The 20,022-nt window shown below is 42.3% G+C and overlaps 2 protein-coding genes across 13 annotated transcripts; both read left to right on the top strand.

The window, feature by feature from the left end:
* The first annotated feature begins 232 nt into the window (after window positions 1–232).
* rbm17 (RNA binding motif protein 17) lies at window positions 233–5,821 on the top strand. 4 transcript variants are annotated; one of them, XM_028954519.1, is made up of 13 exons: window positions 233–350; window positions 852–993; window positions 1,088–1,204; window positions 1,320–1,486; window positions 1,613–1,722; window positions 1,885–1,935; window positions 2,210–2,342; window positions 2,582–2,733; window positions 2,896–2,955; window positions 3,456–3,535; window positions 3,890–3,988; window positions 4,221–4,293; window positions 5,490–5,821. In XM_028954519.1, exons 2-13 carry the CDS (start codon window positions 871–873, stop codon window positions 5,591–5,593), a joined length of 1,269 nt encoding a protein of 422 aa, XP_028810352.1. In that variant the 5' UTR covers window positions 233–350; window positions 852–870; the 3' UTR covers window positions 5,594–5,821. The 4 variants fall into 4 exon arrangements, with proteins under 4 accessions (XP_028810352.1, XP_028810354.1, XP_028810351.1 ...); XM_028954521.1 differs by having other exon boundaries at window positions 235–350; window positions 855–993; XM_028954518.1 differs by having other exon boundaries at window positions 242–350; window positions 866–993.
* A 2,060-nt stretch (window positions 5,822–7,881) lies between these two features.
* pfkfb3 (6-phosphofructo-2-kinase/fructose-2,6-biphosphatase 3) lies at window positions 7,882–13,826 on the top strand. 9 transcript variants are annotated; one of them, XM_028954511.1, is made up of 17 exons: window positions 7,882–8,096; window positions 9,078–9,206; window positions 9,289–9,385; window positions 9,545–9,611; window positions 9,924–9,998; window positions 10,087–10,143; window positions 10,466–10,590; window positions 10,859–11,066; window positions 11,151–11,297; window positions 11,380–11,484; window positions 11,568–11,697; window positions 11,776–11,838; window positions 11,966–12,030; window positions 12,118–12,297; window positions 12,393–12,415; window positions 12,729–12,779; window positions 12,888–13,826. In XM_028954511.1, exons 1-17 carry the CDS (start codon window positions 8,015–8,017, stop codon window positions 12,892–12,894), a joined length of 1,611 nt encoding a protein of 536 aa, XP_028810344.1. In that variant the 5' UTR covers window positions 7,882–8,014; the 3' UTR covers window positions 12,895–13,826. The 9 variants fall into 9 exon arrangements, with proteins under 9 accessions (XP_028810344.1, XP_028810346.1, XP_028810343.1 ...); XM_028954513.1 differs by having other exon boundaries at window positions 12,729–12,792; XM_028954510.1 differs by lacking the exon at window positions 12,393–12,415 and having other exon boundaries at window positions 9,081–9,206; window positions 12,729–12,792.
* Window positions 13,827–20,022: the final 6,196 nt, after the last annotated feature.

Raw genomic sequence — 20,022 nt, 5'->3', positions numbered from 1 at the left:
CTGGACATGTTTTCTGCTGATTATTTTGTCGAATAATAAATAATGCAGGAAGCAGAGCAACGTTGTTTCCCGCTAAAACCATGAAATACGCAGAAATGAATACATTCTTAATCTGTCGGAATTTATCGGGGCTAAAAAAGTACATTATGTACGATTTTAAAAGTACAAATCTTATACTAATGTCTGAAAACAGCCACCAAGTGGCAGCAAAGTGCTGTGCGTCAGCGCCAATGGTGATGACGTCATTGCTCGGCGACGCCAACTGATCTATTTAGCACTGCGCAGAAGTGTGTGTAGCTGTATTTGTCATTTATTTCGATTTGGGCGAGCTTTAATCGTCTTTTGACAAAGTAAGTGTGCGACGTTTCATTAATAGCTACAAATGTGCAGAGATTAATGTATTTGTCTACGACAGAGAGTCGTGTTGATCTGTAAACTTCGTGATGAATGAAAAAAGAGCTTTAGCCTTGCTAGCTGCTAATTCATCACACATTTGATAGTGCAGCCTGCCCTATTACATTGCAGGTTGTGTTAGTTTGTTGTAGTCGTGTCCTATGGCGTAGTACATGTTATGTGAGCTCATGTTCCTGTGTTTGGATAAAACAAAAATGTACATGAGTCGCACAGAGGCCTACGTTATAATATGATGTACACCAAATCCTTCAAATGATGACTGACAGACAGTTCTTCCGTGACTGATTGTCAGGTCAACCTAACTGTGATGTAATTCTGCAGAGCTCGTTTTTAAGTTGTATTTACTTTTTTTTTTGATAGAATTTTGATGCATGTCTGGTTATAAGTAATCAATATTATTATTATTATTATTGGTCTTTGGCAATTGTGTGATGAAGAAGTTGTTGAACAGTGATCATGTCACTCTACGATGACCTGGGCGTCGCAACAAGCGACGCCAAGACAGAGGGTTGGTCGAAAAATTTCAAGCTACTCCAGTCTCAGCTGAAAGTGAAGAAAGCCGCTCTCACGCAAGCTAAAGTACGTATTTGTGGCGTTCAAGGACACTGCTCTGTTCACAGTGGATGTCTGACAGTGAGTGTGCATGATTTATATACAAGTTCATCATTTGCAGAGCCAGCGCACGAAGCAATCCACTGTACTTGCTCCAGTCATTGATCTGAAAAGAGGAGGGTCAGGGGAAGACAGACAGACCTCAGACACGCCCCCCCACATAGCAGCAGGAATCAAGGTGTGTTTCAGCATGCATATATATACATTTTTATGCCGTCTGCTGTGATTTTCTTAATAGTGTTAGGATAAGATGATATTGGATAGTAGCGACTGACTGTGTGTGTGTATTGCAGGATGCCGCATCAGGCAGTTTTTCCTCTGGTGACGTTCTTATCCCTTTAGCGGATGAGTATGACCCCATGTTTCCCAATGACTATGAGAAGGTGGTGAAGAGACACAGAGAGGAGAGACAGAGACAGAGAGAACAGGAGCGGCAGAAGGAGATAGAAGAGAGAGAAAAGTGAGAATTTTTTGTTTGTGTTGTCTGCTTTGGGGTGAATTTGACTCCATGAGTATATAAAAAAGCTGCTGATGTGTTGTCTTCAATCCTGTCTGACTGTGATTCATATAATAATTTCTGTTGCAGGAAAAGGAAAGAAAGACATGAGGGTGGAACCCCTAGTGGATTTTCTCGCTTTCCCACAGATGGAGAGTCAGATGAGGAGGAGGACTATGAGAAAGAGAGGAAGAAGAGAAGTGAGTGTGAGCGTTGGAACAGGAGCTCAGATTATTTTTAAATTTTAAATATGACTTATCAGTATATTTATGTAGCTTGTAATCACGCATGTGCCACCTTACCCCTGAACTGCTTTAATGTACCTAAAAATGTTTTTTGTCTGCTGTCTTTTTTCCTTTCAGGTATGGGAGGTGCTGCAATTGCCCCTCCTACCTCACTGGTTGAAAGGGATTGTGAGTATTGTGTAGATACCTGGTTTCACTCAAGTGTCTAATTAATTAAACCATTATCATGGATTCAGTCGTTACTGATAGCTTTTTAATGTTTTTATGTAGCATTGTAGCCTAAAGTGTTATTATAAAGGTGCAGAGGTGTTTTACATTTCTATGTGTAAAAAAACTGGCTGCAGAAGGTGTGAATGTTTGCGTCCACTAGATGGCACAGGAACTCTACTGCCAGGCTGGGCTGTACCTTTGAATTAATGTTTGTGTCTTGTTTTATGGACAGCTGCCTCATATTCATATGATGATGATGGGCGAGGGTCCAGGTCAAAAGCAGCAATTCCGCCCCCCAGTTATGAAGACTCTGAACGCCCACGCTCTCCACCAGGACCTACAAACTCGTTTCTGGCCAATATGGGGTATATCCTGTCGTTTTAGATTGGGTAGAATTTTAAGGATAATGAAGTATAATGGAAGTATAGAAATTATAATTTTAATGTATAAATACAAAATAATTTTTTGCCTGTAACTGGATAGGAAGACCCATGCCATATTCAGTTTCTAATGAGAGATGGGATTTAGGATGTGTCTATTAATGTCTGTGAGTGTCTGTTGTGTGTTGCACACTGTGCATCATGTGTTCCTATTTGTTCCGCAGTGGAACAGTGGCGCATAAGATCATGCAGAAGTACGGGTTCCGTGAAGGCCAAGGCCTGGGCAAACATGAGCAGGGCCTGAGCACAGCACTGTCGGTTGAGAAGACAAGCAAGAGAGGAGGAAAGATCATCGTTGGAGAGGCTGTAGAGAAATGTACACGCACAGTTTTAAACCATAAATAGAACACAAAGAAAAGAAAACAAAACTGATTTAGGATGTTGTTACTCTTTGTGTGTTTTTTTTTTTTTTTTTTTCCTCTTATGTCCGTAATGTTTTTTTTTTTTTTTTTTTTCTCCACTTTTTGCTGATTAACAGTAGCTGCAGGATCAAGTCAGAGTGCTGCTGAGACTCCTGGTTGGACAGTGGCGGCTGTAGGTTAGAACTTCCCTTCTTTTCTCACTTTTCTTATTTGTTTATTTAGGACAACAAATCGATTCATGCATTCATTACACACATTTGAATGAGACAAACACTAGAGTGTTTTCAGACAAGATTGTTCAACAACAACAACAACAACATGGAGTTCACTTCAGCAATCAGAAACCACAAGTACGTTGGAGACTATGAACTTTGGCACCTGAAGGACAAGTTCAGTGCAGAGTAATTATGGGGGCAGCTTTTGTCCTGATTGTTTAGATCATGCTAATTCATTGTGGGGTAAGACAGCACTGTGGGGTGTCCCCTGCTGTGCAAATTCCTGCCTGTAACACCTTACACCCGAGGTCTTGAATGCACCCTGCTCCTACTGACTCTGAAGGTCAAGCTGTACGATCACTGACACGCTATTACATTTTCCAACAAGTGCAACAGTTTTTCTGATCTTGTAATATTGTGATTGTAATTATTTTGCGTGGATGCTCGGCCCTTTCTTATAGCTGATGCAGCAAAGAAGACAGCGGATGCAAACCCTCTGACTGAAATCCTCAAATGCCCAACCAAAGTTGTGCTGCTGAGGGTGAGCTGTTTGTGTTTGTGCGTGTTTTGCCCAATTGTATCATTTGATTTTGTATATATCATATTTTATAAACAGGCTGGTTTATTTATTTTATATGCAGGAACAGAAATGTGTGAACGTTAAAAGAGACATATTATTCATTTATCTGTGGGGGCGTCTTCCTTCTCCCAGATAGAGTGGGGCTAGTTGTCCTTTGACTTGTGGTTCTGAAAACATATTGCTGTTGATTATTTTATAATATTTTTTTCCAAGAAATCATAACCTGCTTAGTGAGGGATACAAATCTTGTTAGGTGCTTTCATTGCTGGTTTCAGCAGCACGTAGCACCACCTTAATATCTCTCACTGTGTGCAGAACATGGTGGGCCGAGGAGAAGTGGATGAAGATCTAGAGGTTGAGACAAAAGAGGAGTGTGAGAAATATGGCAAAGTCATCAAATGTGTCATCTTTGAGGTGAGTCAGTGTGTGAATTCAAGAATTCTGTATTTTACATTAGATTGTATCTATTTGTATATATTTTTTTTTGTCAAAATAAGTCTATGCATCATCTAATTTCTGCATAAGCAGTATGTGTTACTGTTGCAGTAATTGTAAATACATGCACTTGTATGAAATTGTGTTAGGGAGGGTTGATGCGGTATTCCCATATACAGCTTTATTTACTGTATTATGTGTGTTATCTCAGATCTCTGATGCTACTGATGATGAGGCGGTACGAATCTTCCTGGAGTTTGAGAGAGTGGAGTCTGCTATTAAAGGTTAGTATAACATGACTTTCAATTTCACTACTGTGCATGTGTGTCTGCGTGTCTGCATGTCACTCTAGTTCAGGTGTCCCAGATAAGTGTGTTCTTAAAAAGGTGGAACTCCCTCATGTGTTACATCACCCTCTCGAGAACAGAAGCCCAGTTCCATTCGACTGAGTTAAAGAAATGTTTTCATTTTAAGAATTTCTGTACAGAAATCTCCTGAATTTTAATAATCTCAGCTGTAACTTGTGAACTTGTAACTTGTTTCTGAAAAACAACAAAAATCTTCCCAGTGGCAAACTGAATTGAAGGCATCATTGCTGGACTCACCACATACTTCAATGTATTACTCCCATAAAAGTCCGTCCTTTAAACTAACGCTTACGAACACCAATCTTTCAATAGAATGTCAATAATGTATGAAATTGTGTTAGGGATATTGATGATATTGAGGACAAATCAATCAAGTCTGTTGAAACAAATGAATAAATACATTATTTGAGAAGAGACAGAAGAGACATTCACAGATGAGTTCTACCTTATCTTGCATCAGACAGACCAAAAATCTGTAGAAAGATAAATATCAATAAGAAGTGTATGATTATGCATATTCTACAGGATCGTGTAGGATCGTGTGCTATTTTTAACCTGTTTTATCCACTCATAAGCAAAAAGGAACAACCGATTTTGCTTAATTTAGTGAAGTAAAAATGGTTTTATTATTGACATTAAAATGTAGTGGAGTTAAATAAAGAGTCAGTCCAAATTTAAATAGTTTACTAAAAAGCTGCTGAATGGGCACTTTAATTTGCAAAGCACACAAAATTACACTATAAGCTCTGGTGGATGATGGCAAAATAAAAATCTTGGATATTTGGTTAGGGTTTTATTAGTCCTCACGCTTGTTCCTTCCCTTCCTAATGTGTTCACTGTTCAGTGCAAGGGTACCATAACCATTCGAATCCCCTTACTGGAACACATTTTTTATGAATTGATGAAACGGGAATCAACATTTTGACCCTGATTTGTCTACAACAGGGACAAAGATGTAAAACTCAGGGGGAGGAGACAATCGTAAATGAAATGCATCACCATCTATGGTCCCACCCCAAAGAACTACTACTTTTTCTCACAAATTTGCTCAGATTCCGTCAGGCAGGCTTCCATATAATTATGTGTGTTGACCAAACCTGCTTTCCCTGCAGCTGTGGTGGATCTCAATGGCCGCTACTTTGGGGGACGTGTAGTGAAGGCTTGCTTCTACAACCTGGACAGATTCAGAGTTTTGGACCTTGGAGAACAAGTGTGACCAGCCATTGAACACCTACCTGTTGTGCTCTGAGAATTACACACCCACCCTCATCGAACCCGTCTAATCTATTTCCTGTGTATATAGCAACAGTACAGCATGTGTCGTGGATGTAGAGAATAAACTCTTTATACTGGTGAACCCGTAATGGTTGATCGTAATGCCTTATTGTTTTATTTGCTTTACCTGGAATAGGCTAGAATAAATGTAGTACATGTTCTTTTAAAACACTTGTCTTTCATTTTTGTGTTCTTCAGTGTAACATGTGATGTCATATTTTTGTGGAACAACTATTCTCCCGTCCCAGTGTGGCCTGGCATGGCCTTTTAAGATGTGTGACACTGTTCCCTAGAGGAACTGAAATTGGGGAGACCTATATTCAATGTCTGACATAACTCACTGTGCCCCTTAAGAATACATCTTGTTTCATAGACTAATGATGGGTGGGTGTGTATAAGAATAAGGTTCAATGATGTAAGAAATGTATCATGAGTATTAGATAATGTTAATGAAGTCCCTATTGAGGGATTTCATTCAGACTGTTCACATAAATACACACTGAAAGACCCCCTTCACACACACAAAGTGTTACACTCCCCAAAGTGGTTATATGATTAATAGATAGCGTCATACTCAAGCCCTTTAAGACCTTTCAAGAGGTCCTCAGTTTCATGAGGTTAATTTTGTGATAAACTCTCCTCTCTACTTTAAGACCAAGAAAGTTTCACTTATGTCACACCTATCAGGTCATCAGCTTGTTTTGCTCCCTTCAACACCAGTACATATCTTGGTGATGGACTGATGGCAGAGCTCTACTGGTCTCTTGGTGTTATTTGGCCCCAGGTCTTGTTCATGCTTCTTAGCCACGACCAAAAACCACCTCTGTGCAGCCCAAGTTGTAGAGCATATACTCTTGAGCAGCCGGACGCCTGGGCTCTCAACTGGGAATACGAAGCCACCGTACCTGGCTTTACTCTGGATTGATATTGCTGGACACTGTCATGGACATTTGGCTTCAGTGGTGGTTATGAGAACTCCGCTTCATTGTGCAGGAACAAGATATTTAGGCTTAGGCCATTAAATGCCCAGAAACAAAATATGTGCATCAGCATAATACAAGAGCAAAATGTGGAGGAGAAAGCATATAAAGAAAGTGTAGAGTTGATTAACAGAAACATCATATCTACTCAAGTTCAACCATCAGCCTACATCCACAAAATCTTACCAATCAAAGCAGGAGTCAAGAAAATTATCAGCATGTGTTCCACATCTGAAAAGGAAACAGAACATCAAGTCCATGAAATGAGCAGCAGCTGAAGATTCATTACAGGCTCTGCAGTGAAGATATTCAGTACTTGTCATTTAACAGACTTCAATTTATTGCATACAAGTAATGTTAAAATACCTTTTATTTCCCAGATATGATGGTGCCCAGAAACGTCAATGATAATCCGTTATAGTGAAATCCAAATCTACCCCAAAAAATCTTTTAGACCATAGGGTGAATTCTGATCCAGATCTGAATTATGCACTTTCATTGATCCAGCAGCAGTCGTGCCCGAGCGCAGGTTAAAGCTACAGTGCAGCATGCATGCACGGTTTATGCAGGGAATCCTCCAGTTTACATTAGATGTGTGAGAGTGAATGCATAATCTTTATCCTTTACTGTCACCTATTTTCCACGCGTTGCCGCCCGTACCTGCAGATGCGACAGTCGCTGTTTGAAAGTATCAAATTAAAATGATAATAAATGTGATGGATACGATTAAAAAAGAGGATGTCTGAAAATAAAATGAATAATAAAGAAGTCACACACACAAACACAATTTGACACAAAAACAATTTAACAATCGAAATAACAATTACAGTATATTTAATAAAGATGAAGTGAGCAATCTCTGTGTTTATTTGAAATGAAGGATGCTTTTTATTAGGATGCTAAATCTTGCTGACGTGACTTCCTTCACGTTTGTCCAGATGCGGCGACTGGCGGCATCTCGCGCTCACGTGAAATACGTGCTCGGCACCATCACTCATTTATTCATAATTATGTGTGAATTTGTGTGTAACAATAACATCTATGCCGCTATTAAATGTCCACGTAGTCCTCTTGAACATTAAAAATGCATGCATTGCGCAGCGTTATGCAGAGTATAAACTTGATCCGCGCTGTTGCTGAAGGTTCCAGGCGGGGGCGCTCGTGTTTATATATGAGCGCCGGATCTCCGCCCCCACGCCTACGTCACTCCGTCACGTCGCGTGCGCGTCCTCATCCGCCTATAAGACGCGGAGCCGGTGCCGCTGTCGCCGTGCGAGAGAAGAAGCTTCAGAGTTGCTCGCCGTGTCTCTATTGGCGGAATTATAATCCATTTCCACCAGTTCGCTCAACGCTCCTGCTCTCCATCCGCCGAGCCCCGAGGAATGCCCAGAGAACTCACCCAGAACCGGATCCAAAAGCTCTGGATTCCCTGTAAAGATGACCGAGCCTCCATGCCGAGCCGAGGTGAGTGCGCGTCAATGCCGGTAAAAAATCTTTTTAAAACATTTCCACACAGTTTGTAATACGTGGCGTCGGGTTGTATGAATCTTCATCGGGATTCGGGGCGCATAGATGCCTGACTCGTCGTCATAGCAACCACTCCTCCTCCTCCTCGTCCTTTCTTCTTTACATTCCGTGTGTCACCCTGGCGCCTCCTAATGACGTCATTACCGTAACATTATTAGTCCAGTAAGCTGCCTGGAGTGGCACCTTAATCTTACCTCTGCATCCGTTATCCTTATTCTGCACGTGTCAATATTGCAATGTAAACAGAACATTATCTTGGCATTTATTGTAATTATTTATCTGTCTGTCTGTGTGTGTGGCTATTAATGAGTTCAGTGCTGGTCTGCTGACTGAGTTTCCACTCAGGATGTTCTTAAGGGAGATTACAGAAGCAGGCGCCACATTAGCTCATTCATGCACCTTGCCAAGCAGTGCTCAGTAAGCACGTCCACACACACTGATGCAAACACTGCACATCAAAGCCTATCTATTTGTGTGTATGTACGTGTGGTTGTGCAATTTATTGCTACGTTTGAGGCGTCTGAAGCTGTGTACATTTTCACAGGGTTAGCAGTGCAAAGTTGACGTAGTGGACTGTGTGTGTGCTGTGTACAGTACAGAATACTGGAATGGGGGAGGGGGGTCATCATGTCTGTCTGTCTTTTTTTCCTTTTTTTTTTTTTTCCCCCATGTGCACACAAAGGAAAGCTGCCGAGTTGACCTCATTCTGCATATCCCACACTGCAGCATGAGCCATTTTACAGGATTATCCAGTCACACACACACACATGCACACAGTGGGCATTGATTGATTCATTCTTAAATCAGTTATACTCTACCTGCACACCCATTTGTTGCATTAATTACTGCTGGTCAATAAAGCAATCTCACTCTACCTCTCTCACTCGTGCTCTCTCTCTCCCTCTGACTCTCTCTCAGCAGCAGGGGACCCTCACTTGGCCAACCCCCCCACTGTAATTGTGATGGTGGGTCTCCCCGCCCGAGGGAAGACTTACATATCAAAGAAACTCACTCGTTACCTCAACTGGATTGGCATACCCACCAAAGGTGCGTGTAAGGAATACATCCAGTCTTTGTCTGATTCCAAACATTCATCTGAAATGGTTCATGTTGTTTTTGGGAAATGCAGTTTTTAACGTTGGAGAGTATCGCAGAGAAGCGGTGAAGCAATACAGCTCCTATGACTTCTTCAAATCGGACAATGAAGATGCAGTCAAAATACGAAGGTGATTATTCCTGTTACACTTTGAGAAGCACAATCCAGGGCTGAATGCCAGTCATAGTACTATTCACGAATAGATATTTTGATTTTAGGGCCATTCTAAAGACTTTGGCATTATGGAAGAAGGCTTGATTTAGTAATCTTCTTGTCTTGGTCTCTTCAGACAATGTGCCTTAGCTGCCCTCAGAGATCTGAAAGCGTACCTTTCTGAGGAGGGGGGGCAAGTTGCAGTAAGTATTCCTGCAAGTGAACCCACACATGTGACTCATGTACTGGATCATAAACTGTGTAGTGTGGTTATTATCCTGGTAAAGTCCCCAGTGTAGTACAGTGAATATACTCACTAGCTGTTTTTTTTTTTTTTTTTTTTTCTGCAGATATTCACTGTACTACCCTGAGGATATTATGAAATGTATGAGAACCGCTGTGTTAATCCACTTAGTTTGAAATAACATACATATTGTATAAAGTTGTAAAGATTGGTTGATTCTGTGGCCATGATTCCTGTAGAGGTAAGGTGTTCATTTTTCCCCTCCCTGCAGGTATTTGACGCTACAAACACCACCAGAGAAAGGAGGGATCTGATTCTGAACTTTGGGATGGAAAACAACTTTAGGGTGCGTGATTGGCTTTAAATTAAATGCTTCACTTTCTCTCTTCACACCTTTTCCAATTACAGCATGGTAACTGCTTGTGTTTCTGCAGATCTTCTTTATTGAGTCTGTGTGTGAGGACCCAGAGGTCATTGCCACCAATATCATGGTGAGTTTAGGATCTGTTTCATGTTTCCCTCTCTAGAGTCCTGTCTCAGATCATATGTCCTATTTTATCTTACCTGAGGAAATCAGTGATTTAATAGTGAATTAGAGTTTTAATCATGTCGTGGGCAGTTTTCACTGGGAAAATCAGGTTCCATCATTCATCTTCTTAGTCATGCAGACTTATAAAGAGTTATTGTTTTCAGTTTAGGACTGGGATTTTATCCTCCTAACACAGCATTTCTGACTAAATTAGGACCTCTGTAATAAACCCAAAACGGAGGTCAGACAGGGCTTCTTGACTTGTCATTTCACCCTGCTGACAGGAAGTGAAGGTGTCCTGCCCGGATTATCAGGACTGCAACAAAACCGATGCCATGGCGGACTTTCAGAAAAGGATCGCATGTTACAGGCAAACCTACCAGCCGCTGGACCCTGATAACAATGACAGGTAACCACACAGAACAGATATACATCATACCTGGAGTGCAGTAGGTAGCGGATTTTGGAACTGAAGGACTGCCAAGAATGCCATTACGGGCCATGTAAGAAATGAGAGATGTTCTCTAGCGGCAGTATTTGTCTTGTCCATTCAGGGATAGGAGGGGGGTAGGATATCCTCTAGGATAGGAGGTGGATGGGCGCAAATGTCTTGTGTTCAGCCAACCTTCATGCTAATTTAACTTTTTTTTTTTTTTTCTTGTTTCTTCACTCCACAGACATCTGTCTTTTATAAAGGTGATTGACGTCGGCCGCAGGTACTTGGTGAACCGCATCCAGGATCACATTCAGAGTAAGATTGTCTACTACCTGATGAACATCCATGTGCAGCCACGCACCATCTACCTCTGTCGTCATGGGGAAAGCGAAGACAACCAGCAGGGCAGGCTGGGAGGCGACTCCGGTCTGTCCGTCCGTGGGAAAAAGGTCATTCCTCTATTTATATATAGTTTGGTTGTGGGTGGAAGTGCATGCATGGATGATTGAATCATTGATTTATTGTGTGAGCAGTTTGCTGCAGCCCTGGGTGGGTTTATGGAGGGGCAGAACCTGAAGGGTCTGAAAGTCTGGACCAGTCAGCTCCGCCGCAGCATCCAGACGGCAGAGGCTGTGGGGGTCCCGTACGAACAGTGGAAAGCTCTGAACGAGATTGACGCTGTGAGTCCACCACACACAAATACACACACACAATCTCTCCTTGCCTTTCCACTGCCGCTGAGCTGCAGTGTTCCAAATGCAGGGGGTGTGTGAGGAGATGACGTACGATGAGGTGAAGGAGAAGTTCCCTGAAGAGTTTGCGCTGAGAGACGAGGATAAATATTACTACCGCTACCCCAGAGGGGAGGTAGGCTCATTTTCAGTCTGCTGTCCAAGGGGCGAGAGTGACAACAGTGGTAATGGTGGCGCTGCCATTTCTACGTCTCTTAGTCATATCAGGACCTGGTGCAACGAGTGGAGCCAGTGATCATGGAGCTGGAGAGGCAGGAGAACGTTCTGGTCATCTGTCACCAGGCTGTGATGCGTGGTCTTCTGGCTTACTTCCTGGATAAGAGTGCAGGTGGGATCTGTAAACCTTCTAGCATTAGCTTCTCTGCGTTTGCAGGTGTGGCTTCTGACCTTTTAATCTCTGTGACAGATGAGATGCCATATCTGAAGTGTCCTCTTCATACAGTTCTGAAACTCACTCCTGTAGCTTATGGTGAGCAGCTTGATCTATCTCTCTTTCTTATACACACACTCACTGTCATAAGATATGTGGGATTAAAATGAATGGTTTATTTAGGGCGATTGATTTATTGCAATTTTTTTTTTTTTTTTTTTTGTAGGTTGCAAAGTGGAGTCTATCTTTCTCAATGTAGAGGCAGTCAACACCCACAGAGAGCGACCAGAGGTAAACCAGCTTACAAACCCTGAACTGAATCCAATCACGTCTCCCCACATCAGCCACAGTGAACCCTGATCATCTTCTCTCCTGTAGGAGGTAAAGAGGGGTCCTGGGACTCTTATCCGCAGGAACAGCGTCACCCCACTGACCAGCCCCGAGCCTCTAAAGAAGCCGCGGATTGATGGTCTGGAGGAGTCCATCATTCCGGAAACTGTTCCCAAAACCCTGTCCCTCTGTGCCGCTGCACACCTGCCCCTGGCTATGGCCAGTCCAGTGAGTCTCCCTCCTTCCACTCGGTCCCATTCTTTCCCAAACTCGTCTTCTAACCACCCCTCTTCTGCCATTTTCTCCTCTGTCTGGCATGACAGCACTGGCTTGGCAAGGCTTGTCTGTAAGTACCAGCTCTTCTCTGCTTTCTGTCCCCTTCTTGCAGGAGTAGAGTAGGGACTGGACGAGTAGAGCTCAGTTAAAGTAAACAGGCCTCTGTGTGTATGTGTGTGTGTTCTAATCACATCCTCATGCTTCCTACTTTTGCTCCTCTTGCTCTCCTCCTGCCCTCAGTTTAATCACTTCCTGTTGTAGTATTATACCCAGCGTTCTCTCCCTCTGATGTAAAGCTACAGCTCCACTCATTCAACACTCATTAATCATATGTATGTGTGTGTGTGTGGTGTTTTTCTCTGTCTGTCCCTGTCTGGATGAAGGTACTCCATGCTGAATTATCTCAAAGTGATGTCAATGCTGGTATTTCAGAGGTAAACCTCTGGGGTGTGTGTGTTTCACTCAGCAGTTTTGAGTTACTAGTTCGCTGGTTAAGATTGGATCTTGGTGACTGAATCTTCTGTCTCCTTTCCTGCTCCCAGAACATGAAGAGATGCGCCACACTGCCGTAGCCTCCCACAGCTCTACCAATCAGATTTCTCGGATGCACCGCCTGACCTCAGCCAGGAAGTGCATTGATGTAGTAACAGACGCTTGAAGCTTCAGGCTGGAAGGAAACTGGGGCCACGCCCCTCCTGCTGCATCGGACTGTATCAAAGGGAAATCGAACCCTGATATGATGCTGCTTGCTTTATTTTTTATTTTTTTTTACATGGTGTATTTGTGTTTACTGACTGATGAAATGAAAGTGCGTGTTCTGTCCTGACAGACCTGGTGTTTACTGTGTATGCAGCGTCTCGCGTGTTTTTGTACTGGTCTTAAGGTTGAGGTAATGCTGTTATTAATTATGTCTTATGGAAAAAGCACCTAGAGTGCCTAGTGCGTTCAGGGCTGCTACCCTCTCCTGCTCATAGACTGAGCCTGATGGCCTGTCTTCACTCTATTTTTATAGAACAGTAACACTCTTGAGACTCTACTTTTTATCTCTCATTCTTCCTCTTCTTGCTTTTATGTTTACTCTCTGAAGAGCATTTTTAAAAAAGCTTTCTTCGTCTGTTGAGTCTTATACACGTCTAAACATATGCACAGATGTCCCTCACTTTACTGCTTTTCAGGGTAACGCATGTTCTCAGAAGGGGACTCTAGAACAGAGAACGCACTTTTATACAGCTGCTGATTGGCTGCTTCATGATCCACTAAAAATGGGATCGTGGGATTGAACAGCTTTAGTAACTTGATGCAATATGTTAACCAATTAATGCAGTTCAAGTGGTTTTGCTTCTAATACTTGAATCCAATTTTGTAAACCATATTTTTTGGTAAAACCTATTTATTTGTATCTACAGCAGACCCCTTGACCCTTCAAGAAATGTACAGAATTTATTTTGCATTTGTTGGATTAATAAATTGTATTAAAAATATCTGGCTTTGTCCCTTTTTTTTTTTTTTTTTCCTCATTGCATCTGGAATATGTTTGGTTTTGTAAATTGAGGTCACTGGAAGATGACCGCCCCATACTGAGTCTAGACAGCCAGACAGGTTTGTCTGTGGCCCTAATACGTTACAGCCTTCAGCTGTCCCTTTCACCCTCTGACTGGCCTATTGTTGCCACGGACACCAGCCTTCCCGGCAGACATTACCCAGGCGTCATTTTCATATTATGCACACAGCGACGTATCACGCCCTGTTTGACATAGATACTCTCCAACAGCACTGCAGTCACACTGTGGTCATTTCATGAATAACTGAAATAAATAAGCTGTTATTACATGATGTCATGTCATCTTTGTAAAGGACTGTGCGTAGGTGATACCACTCATTCAAATAATGAGCCACTCGTATTGACTCTGTTTATCGCTGCACCTTATGTAGGTCTAAGTCTCTTTGTTAACTGGAGGAAGTTAGCATGGAAACCCCAGTCCGACATCAAAAACATGTTGGTTCAGATACTCATTGTTGAGTTTTAATTTAAATATGCTAAAAAAATATTATTCTCATCAATGCATGATGACCTTTTTGTTTCATGTGCTCTATGTAATTATTAACTTACAATTGCACAACAATAATATGATATGACTTATTCCTGATTACGTGACAGTGGGTCATGAGAGGAGTGGCATTCATTCTGCAATAAATTATTAAATATTAAATATAATGTGTTAATATACAAAATAAGGTGAAAATTGTAAACACATGATAATGAATAAATAATCTTGCTTTTTAAATTATGTGTTTCTTTATTTGCAATCAGGTAATGTTCGCTGCATTAGGATGTGCACCACATATCCAGGGTGGGGCATTGGTAGTTTTAACACTGAATCTCTTGCAGGGTCTGGTTATGAATTGAGTCATTTATATTCTTATGAATGAGCCGTGGGCCTCGGGGGGGTGGACTTAAACCTTGTTGCCAGACGACTGAAGTCCAAAGGAGAAAAGTATCAGATGAACAGTGGCAACTGGACACAGTCTGACTCAGCGTCTGGAGTGACCCACTGTGGGTGACGATGTGCCTGCTCACATGTCCCTTTCCTTTTCAAACTACAGTATCCATGCCGCTCATTAAAACATACTCACTGATTCTAACCAGAACTTTTATATTAACACTTTAATCTGTTTGTATTACATGTATGTTGAGAACACTACATAAATCAATGTCACATCCAAAACTGCTAGTCTGGCACGTGAATTTATCTGTAAAGTATGACATTGGAAAGTGATGAAATTTTCATCATCGCTGAATGGATCTGGGCGCACGCTAAAACGTTGCCTTGCACCTGGACCGTTGAAGGTAACAGACACAGGCAGTGCAGGCAGTATTCCCAAAATAGTCCTGTAATTCTCACAGGGATTAGATGACGGAGTTGAGGTGCAGTGAAGGGCTTCTTAGTCATGTTGCTCACACTGTTCACTTACATTCCTTTGCATTTGCAGATATGCTATATAAATATGCTAAATGTATATTATACATTTGAAAACTTTTAGTTGCATAGGCCATGGTTTCTTATGTCAGGACGTTTGCACACCACTAACGCTCACATACACACACGTTGACATTGACTCTACCTCTGCGACATGTGCTAGTAAAACCAAAAGAAAACAGCCAATCAGATAATGCTGCACCCTCTTGGAGCGGGAACTGGAGCATGTGACTTCTGACATCACACCTTTTGTAACTTTACAATCTGCCTTTCCCTGCACAGATCTGAGGATCTGACGGGAACAGCAGCAGCAGCACTGTGGCCTTTTTTTAGACGCTTCCTTGTTCACCGTCATTCTGAAGGCCAGAAGAGAATCGCTTCCTTGTGAAAAGCAGGTTCTTGTTATGCACGAATGAATGCGGTGCATGTCTTGGAAGTTGGAAGGAGAGGATGGAGGGTGTTCTATTTTGCCATTATGTAGGACAGGGAGGCCAGTGTGGGGGAACTGGTTCTCTATCTTTTGGAGCAAACAGAGGAAGAATCCTGAGAGAAAAGTTTATTTATTGTTAAAGAAATTATTTGTCAAGATCATTTTTGCTGTGTTTTTTACAACCAGTTCTCAATGAGAGCAGCAGGGTGGTAGTATTCTAAGACATTGTGTAAGACATTCACCTATGAATCAGAAGCTTTACAGGATCAACCCCACTTACTTCCATAGTGTCCCTGAACAAGACACTTAATACAGATTGTAAGTCACTCTGGTGGTGTTATTATTATTGTTGGCTTAAACCAGTGTTATGCATGTTTCATATGTAATCACGTGATTGGTGCGGTCTCCAAATGTTAAGAGGAAAGTTCCTTGCCCACCACTACTGCTCTAAACGCTGCACAACAGCATCAACACATGGGCTTCCAAGGAAAAGTCTCTTCTAACATAAGCTTTCAAAAGGCTGTCCCATATTATATCATTTACATTTACATTTACAGCATTTATCAGACGCCCTTATCCAGAGCGACTTACAACCAGTAGTTACAGGGACAGTCTCCCTGGAGCAACTTAGGGTTAAGTGTCTTGCTCAGGGACACAATGGTAGTAAGGGGGATTCTGGTTCATAGGCGAGTGTGTTACCCACTAGGCTACTACCACCCAACATTGGACAATGCCCAATGTTGGACAATGTCGGTGGAGATGATGTCTAGGGTGTTGTTTAAAAAATCTAAAATAGGCGCTGAGTGGGGTTGAGACCATCATCATCTTCATCAATTAGGATTTTACCAACCTATCCACCACGTATCTCTAAACCTGCATCTGCCACATGAATAAATGCGAAAGGGAACAAAAATCTATAGAGCAGGGCCTGGGAGGACAGGCCACGATAGCTGAGACTGCTTTGGTAGGCAAATAGTTTTGAGGTAGACAACACGGCAAACCAGGCTCTTTCCTTCCCTCCCTGCGCCCTTCATTGCTTGCATTGGCAGTCTCCTCCTCCCTCTTGGCTTATGTCCCTTGTGGTGATGAAAAATTTATTCTAGCATGTGTTGAATGTGCCGCTGCTCACGTACGACCCACCCGGATAGGGTGGGCCCATCGTTTTTCTTTCTGACCATTTAATCCCCTCTCATCCCTCTCTCAATCTGTCCATTCCTGCCTAAACCCGCTCACCCATTTATTTTCATACCCCTCTTGTTCTCTCTCAGGACTAAAGCATCTAGAATTCCCCTGTGTCCACCATGGCGCAGGTAACACCACAGTGTCATTCCCAGAGTCGTTGGATTTGTTTGATGATGTGCCACTGACCAGAGGAAAACTTCTGACTCATCAAAAGAGAAAAAGCTCTTCCCCGCAGGCCCAGCCTGCATCCTGCGGAGGTGATGGAGGGAGTGAGAGAGCTGGAAAAGGAGGTGGAGTTAACAAAAGTGGACGTGAGCTACATCACATCCCAACTTAGGTGCCCACATTTGACCCGGAGGACATGCGAGTGGATGTGTGCCCCTCCCCCACCCATGGCAAACAGTCACCTGTAAGAGGTCTTCAGACACACACACACACACACAAAAAGCACTGACACTCACATGAACTGGGCTAATCTTTGTTAGGTGATAACCGAAATATAACCCTCATCTATTTCAAACATAGCAGCGGTGCTGCCGTCATCTGGACTCAAATACTCCACCAGACCCAATTCTCTCTTCACCGCCTGTAGGACACGCCATGTTATTCCATGTAGACAGTGCATCAATAAACCAGACCTTTAATAATATTAATAACATAGAGTCCTGATGCCAGGGGTTTTAACGGAAGGCGTGTGTCTGGATTTTGGTTCCTTGAATCTGCATATGCATGAAAGTGAAAGTGAAGTGATTGTCATATGTGATACACAGCAGCACAGCACACGGTGCACACAGTGAAATTTGTCCTCTGCATTTAACCCATCACCCTGTGTTAGCAGTGGGCAGCCATGACAGGCGCCTGGGGAGCAGTGTGTGGCACCTTGGCGGATCAGGATTCAAACCGGCAACCTTCTGATTACGGGGCCGCTTCCTTAACCGCTAGGCCACCACTGCCCCGTGCATGGTGAGTGTAAAATACGCCATGGCAAAGTTCAGAGTTCAGCTTGAAAACTGGGAATTTTACAGTAGAATGAAATATGATATAACAGCACAGGATGTCTGAGTTGTTTTTGTTGTTTTTTTCCAGTGGCTTATTACAAAAACAAAAAGATTTTACAATCATGCCCTGCTGTGTGTGTGTGTGTGTGTGTGTTTATTCAGTTTTGAATAACAGTCAGCACTATGTCCGAAAATTCTCCATCACAGTAAACCTTTTGTAGCTGAGCCAGGGACACTGGTTATTTATTTTAACAACAACAACATCATCATCTTCATCATCGTCATCTGCACCAGTGCAGCAGCAACAACGTTCGCACACGCACATAAAGCCATGTTACAAAGAATTACAAGAATGGACCTGCTAAGTGTGTCAGGACCTTTGCCAGGCCACAAAATAACACCCATCATTATGCCGCTCATGTGATTCCGACCAGAATCTTTGCACCAATATAATATTACAGCCGCTGAATAAAACAACGCTGGTATGTCACATTTTGTATAAAGTCCTTTGTCTGTCAATCTGAGGTCAACATACGGTGCAGGTCCCAAATTTAATTTGGAACATTATGCATGTACTGTGTGTGAGTGTGTGTGTGTTATGCTTTGACCATATTGTGAACAACCAGAAATCTCTGGTCTTGCTCTATAATGGTGTGTCTTGTGTTGTGGCTCATTTCTGAGGCAATCTCAGCTTCAAAAAAAGGTTTGTCATGCCATTTGTTTCATACACCATTTTGCTTCTTGTGTAAACTGGGAATGGAGCAGATTTTGGACAATTCAACATTTTACCTTTGCATTACTTGCAACATGCAAAGTTAATTAACATAAATAACCACAAAATAAAATGGGGCTGTTTGATGGCTCAAAAATGCTGTTTTTGTGTAATAGTAGAACAGACAAATCTTTGTGAGGATCAAGAGTGATAATATGAAGCATTTGTAATAAAGATTATATTTTGTATAATAGAACATTAGTACTTCTGTTTAATAAAATCAATTACTCTGTAAATATTTGGGGAAGAAAAAAAAAAAAAAAAAAAAAAAAACAATCTAACATGCAGGCATACACACAAACACACACACACTGATTGCTGTATGATGACATGTTTAACCCGGTTGACTGTAATTTGACTTCCATTCCCGGGAAGGAAGACGTGAAGACGTTGGAGATTAATGGCCAATCAATACCCAGCCAATGGTCTGGAGGGCACTTAGCCAGTCTGCACAAGGACTGTGATGTGTATGACTGAAGTAGATGAAAACATTTACATCCAGCATTTATCAGATGCCCTTATCCAGAGCGACTTACAATCAGTAGTTACAGGGACAGTCCCCCCCTGGAGACACTTAGAGTTAAGTGTCTTGCTCAGGGACACCATTGTAGTAGGTGGGATTTGAACCTTGGTCTTCTGCTTCTAGGCTACTACCACCCCTGAAAAGGTTTTAATGCAATAATTTAATGCAAAACTTTAATGCAATAATTGTAAACTGTGATGTTGAAAAACTTCACGTGAGCCTTAAAATGTGAGCCTGTGTGTGAAAGAGAGAGAATGTCAGAAATGTTCTGACTGAGTCACTTTCGATAAACCATGACTCACAGGGTCACATGAGGGCCATTTCCACTTGATAGTCCAACCTGCTGTTTCATTTCACAGCCACGTTGCGCCCCCTACTGGTAAATGAAATCCTGAAAATCAACAGGAAAAGAACTCCTCTCCAATACACATGAGAATGGCAGGATCATAGGGTGCACTTCTCTGGACCCAAATTCAACCCTAATCTAAACCTTCTGCTCTTTATATTTTTTCACAATGACTGTATGACAGTATGTGTTAAAATACTCTCTGTGCTCTGGACTTTCCATAAAAACTAAAACAGTAATATAACTAACAAGAAAAACTTCCATGGGTTATATTTGTCACGCGAACCGGGACCAGAACGAGAGAGACGTGTAGGAGGAGACGAGAGACCTCGGTGCGGCGGGACGCAGGGAGGCAGGTAAGTTCCTCCGCGTTTATCTGCGAACGTGGACGGCGCGAGCCGCAACACCACACTGATGTTGTCGTTCGCGTTTTAAGACACAAGACAGG

The sequence above is a fragment of the Denticeps clupeoides genome, chromosome 15 (genome assembly GCF_900700375.1).
Source record: "Denticeps clupeoides chromosome 15, fDenClu1.1, whole genome shotgun sequence".
Lineage (NCBI taxonomy): Eukaryota > Metazoa > Chordata > Actinopteri > Clupeiformes > Denticipitidae > Denticeps > Denticeps clupeoides.
The sequence above is the reverse complement of the archived record's forward strand: the minus strand, read 5'-3'. Positions and strand labels throughout refer to the sequence as shown.

Bases quoted from the DNA above. Each gene is read 5' to 3' on its own strand.
- rbm17 (XM_028954518.1), top strand. The intron at 1,936-2,209 runs GTGAGTATTGTG...TTTTATGGACAG, and splicing joins CTCACTGGTTGAAAGGGATT to CTGCCTCATATTCATATGAT. The intron at 2,956-3,455 runs GTTAGAACTTCC...CCTTTCTTATAG, and splicing joins TTGGACAGTGGCGGCTGTAG to CTGATGCAGCAAAGAAGACA.
- pfkfb3 (XM_028954509.1), top strand. From the start codon at position 8,015: ATGCCCAGAGAACTCACCCAGAACCGGATCCAAAAGCTCTGGATTCCC. The intron at 11,067-11,150 runs GTCATTCCTCTA...TTGTGTGAGCAG, and splicing joins TGTCCGTCCGTGGGAAAAAG to TTTGCTGCAGCCCTGGGTGG. The intron at 12,031-12,117 runs GTAAACCAGCTT...TCTCTCCTGTAG, and splicing joins CCCACAGAGAGCGACCAGAG to GAGGTAAAGAGGGGTCCTGG.